Below are 3,372 nucleotides of genomic sequence, written 5' to 3'. Positions count from 1 at the left end.
ATAGAAAAAAGTAATAACCGTTCAACAGAAATGTAAAAGTTTTGTGTCGTGTAAATAATTTTATCATTCCGTACGTCAATGTCAAGTGAGAACAGCCGTCAACTAAAACTGTTATTTGTTATAAAATAATATGTCCTACTACTCATTCTAAGTTATCAAAATAATTATTGTGCCTGGTTGAATTTATTTATAGTCAAATATTGTGTCTTGTATTAATCGAAATGGCACTCTCAAAACCAGTTTTACATTTACTCGGGTCTTATTTACAAAATTTGTACCTTTATCCTATAAGAACTAAGTCCATTACCAGGTTTGTAAAATATTTTCAATTAAATTCAGGCAAATATTTTAAAATTAGTATTTTTTATTCTAATAAATGAATATGTAGGTCCGATTGAAATTCATCAATACTTACTGTTACTTGAAATGGAATGTGAATTTAATACTAAGAATTATGTAATGACTCTAATTCATAAATGTTTTCAGCTGTGTTCTCGCATCTTTAGCAAATTATTCTTCCCAAGTGCTGTCTGGAGAAAAATATACCAATGTTGATAGCATTGTTGCATTTGGACTATTTGGGTAAATAAAATATTTACAAATTATTATATTTTACAACTTAAATCGAGCTATTGATAACTTGATGAGCAAGCAACATTTTATGTATTTATTTTATTGTTTCAGCCTCTTTTTTGGAGGTCCGGTACCTCACTTCTTTTTCTCATTCCTGGAGAGGTTTGTCCCGGCGGAAGGAGTCCGTTGTGGACTTGCCAAGCAGATGATCATCGAACGCATCATCTATACTCCACTCTTCCAAATGCTCTCCCTTTACACGAACTCCAGGCTTGAAGGAAAAGACCACAAAACATCTCTAGACTTTATGCTAAAATTACTACTCCCAGTTCTGATGGCCAATTGGAAGTGGTTGACTGTTTTCCAAATCATAAACTTGACCTTCGTTCCACCCGTGGTAAGTTTAATGCTATTATTTTACTTTAACTATTCAAAAAATTATCACGGCATAAGTCTACCATAGTGTAGTGGTTAGCAGATTTGGCTACTGCGCATGTGCAACTTAGAAGCAGTGGCGGTTTTAGCACTAAACTTTTAGTGAGGCTACAATATATCTTATACTCCAATACTTCTAGACTTTAATAATCAAAATTGATGGCCTAAATTAAAAAAAAAAATGGTTACAAGAATAAGCGTGGGTATGTCTTTTTTAGTTTTTATAAAATTACAAAGTTTATTATTACGCGTCGTAACGGCAGCAACAGCAACAGCTAACACAAGAGTAGACAAGATACTATAATACTCCGCTCACTGCTCCGTTCCTCTTACTTCATCTACGAGGTGTTATAAATATGAGACTCACTGACGACTCGTCGTTTGAACGAATTATGGTCAAAACATTCACTCAAGGTCATATTGTGATGTCCGGCTAGTATGATTTCTCTTATCGTTTGAGGCTCTCTTACATAGAGCTTATGCGATATTAATGTACTCCGAATTCATCCTTATGTACCTCAAAATAAAGATGCGTTTTTTTTACAGACTGCGACTAAAAGATGTCGTGTGTAATGCCCATGCGTTACAAATATTTGTATAATGCTTGTTTTTACAATTATATCTTTTTGTATTAAAGCTTTTTATTCAACACGCCGCATTGTGAACGCGTGGAGTATGATTTTTTGAGAGGAGGAGCCTCACTCGTCTCACCTGCAAAACCGACACTGCTTAGGAGGGTTGACATGAATTTTTTTTTCGATTAAACGTAGTATTTAAATTCTTAAGATTTTCACAAATATTTCAATTTTGCGATCATTTCTTTTAGTCATAAATAACTGTGTTGGGAAATGGGAAATAAATTGTGGTAGAGCGAGGTCAAACTTCAGGCTTCCTTGTCTGATCTGCAGCGGCACTACCAACGGGACTATCTCCTGTCTCACATTTAATCAAAAATTTATTTTTTCACTAAAATATTACCTGCATCCTTGGTATCTTGACTCTATTGTAACAAATGTTAGTAATGTATTATTATTGTTTTTTTTTAATCATTACGTTGAATACTAACTACTACTTTATTTTTATTTAAAATAATCAACTTTACTTTGTAACATTTGTATTTTAGAACCTAAGATTTTCATATCATAGCTGTTATTTTTTATTTACTGATGTTACGTTTCTTTTTTACTTTTGCTTTCCACTTTGTATACTTTTTTGTTATTTTTTTAGATTTTATTTTCACTAAATTGTTTGGTTTTAATTTAGTTATTGTATTATTAAGGCAAAAAAAGAAGAAAAATAGCACTGTGAAATAGATTTTTGACACTTGGGTATGATTACTGAAATAGATCAAATCTGTTTATTTTTCTTTTTTACTGGGCCTGGGTTTTTTAATTGGCTTTTTGGCCCGTCATAGTGTAAATAAAAGATCATGAATATTAAAAAACAAGACACTAGAAATAAATAATAATAAAATGGCGTTTTTAGAATTTGCTATACATGCTAAATATTGATAGCTAAAAAAAATACCTTAAATAATTCTAGAATTACTAGTAACATAAGAAATTTCTCAATTAAACAACCGTTTTTTCATTTAAATTATTTATTGACAAATCTTGATGGAATTCCATTGTAATAACTTATATTTACATATAAGTTATTAATTTAAAAAATACTTGGTACACTTCCACTTATTTATTTTGACCAATTAGCGCTTTCACCCTCTAATGGGCATCTTTAGACTGGTCTGGAAGTGTACCAAGTATTTTTTAAATTAATAACTTTATAAGTTATTACATCAATAAACAACCGTAGTGAAATTTTTAAAAGTATTAACAACTATTTGCTTTTTAAATACGGCACAAATTTGACCAATATTTATATGAGATGTCCGTAAAGTAAAAATTAAATATTTAGAAAATGGTTTTTAACAGTAAGTATTTTCTATTTTTCAGTTGCGAGTTCTTTATGTTAACCTGGTTGGATTTTTCTGGGTTATGTATTTGGCTAAAATGCGTCGTGATGCATCCAGAAAACCAAAAAAAACAGCTGAGAACTAACAAATCAATTGTTAATCTTCCCTTTTAAAATCTTTATTTTGTTGACTACTTTTATCTAGATATTCATACAAATACAATTTATTGGTAAGTTTACATACTATATGTATTGTATATTTTATAAAGTTTTTTAACATTTTTAACTCGGTACAGTTGCCTATTATTAAGGAAATATATATACATATCTCTCGCTGTGATAAGACATTGATGAAAACGGGTGATTTACAATGTACCTTGGTACACCCTGGTGTATGTTTAGACATTCATTAATAAAAAAACAAACACTGCTGTTGAGGCTCATTTTATGAAA

The 3,372-nt window shown here is 30.5% G+C and overlaps 1 protein-coding gene across 1 annotated transcript; it reads left to right on the top strand.

Annotated features, from left to right (window-relative positions):
• Nucleotides 1-3,372, top strand: LOC148282695 (peroxisomal membrane protein 2). Its single transcript, XM_088224693.1, has 4 exons — nucleotides 1-310; nucleotides 487-582; nucleotides 685-970; nucleotides 2,961-3,372. The coding sequence occupies exons 1-4, from the start codon at nucleotides 222-224 to the stop codon at nucleotides 3,063-3,065; spliced, it is 576 nt and encodes a 191-aa protein (XP_088080819.1). The 5' UTR covers nucleotides 1-221; the 3' UTR covers nucleotides 3,066-3,372.

The sequence above is a fragment of the Micrasema longulum genome, unplaced genomic scaffold, assembly GCF_059751315.1.
Source record: "Micrasema longulum isolate JH-2025_06_02 unplaced genomic scaffold, ASM5975131v1 h1tg000305l, whole genome shotgun sequence".
In the NCBI taxonomy this organism is placed as follows: Eukaryota; Metazoa; Arthropoda; class Insecta; order Trichoptera; family Brachycentridae; genus Micrasema; species Micrasema longulum.
This window is presented reverse-complemented; position numbering and strand designations above follow the sequence as displayed.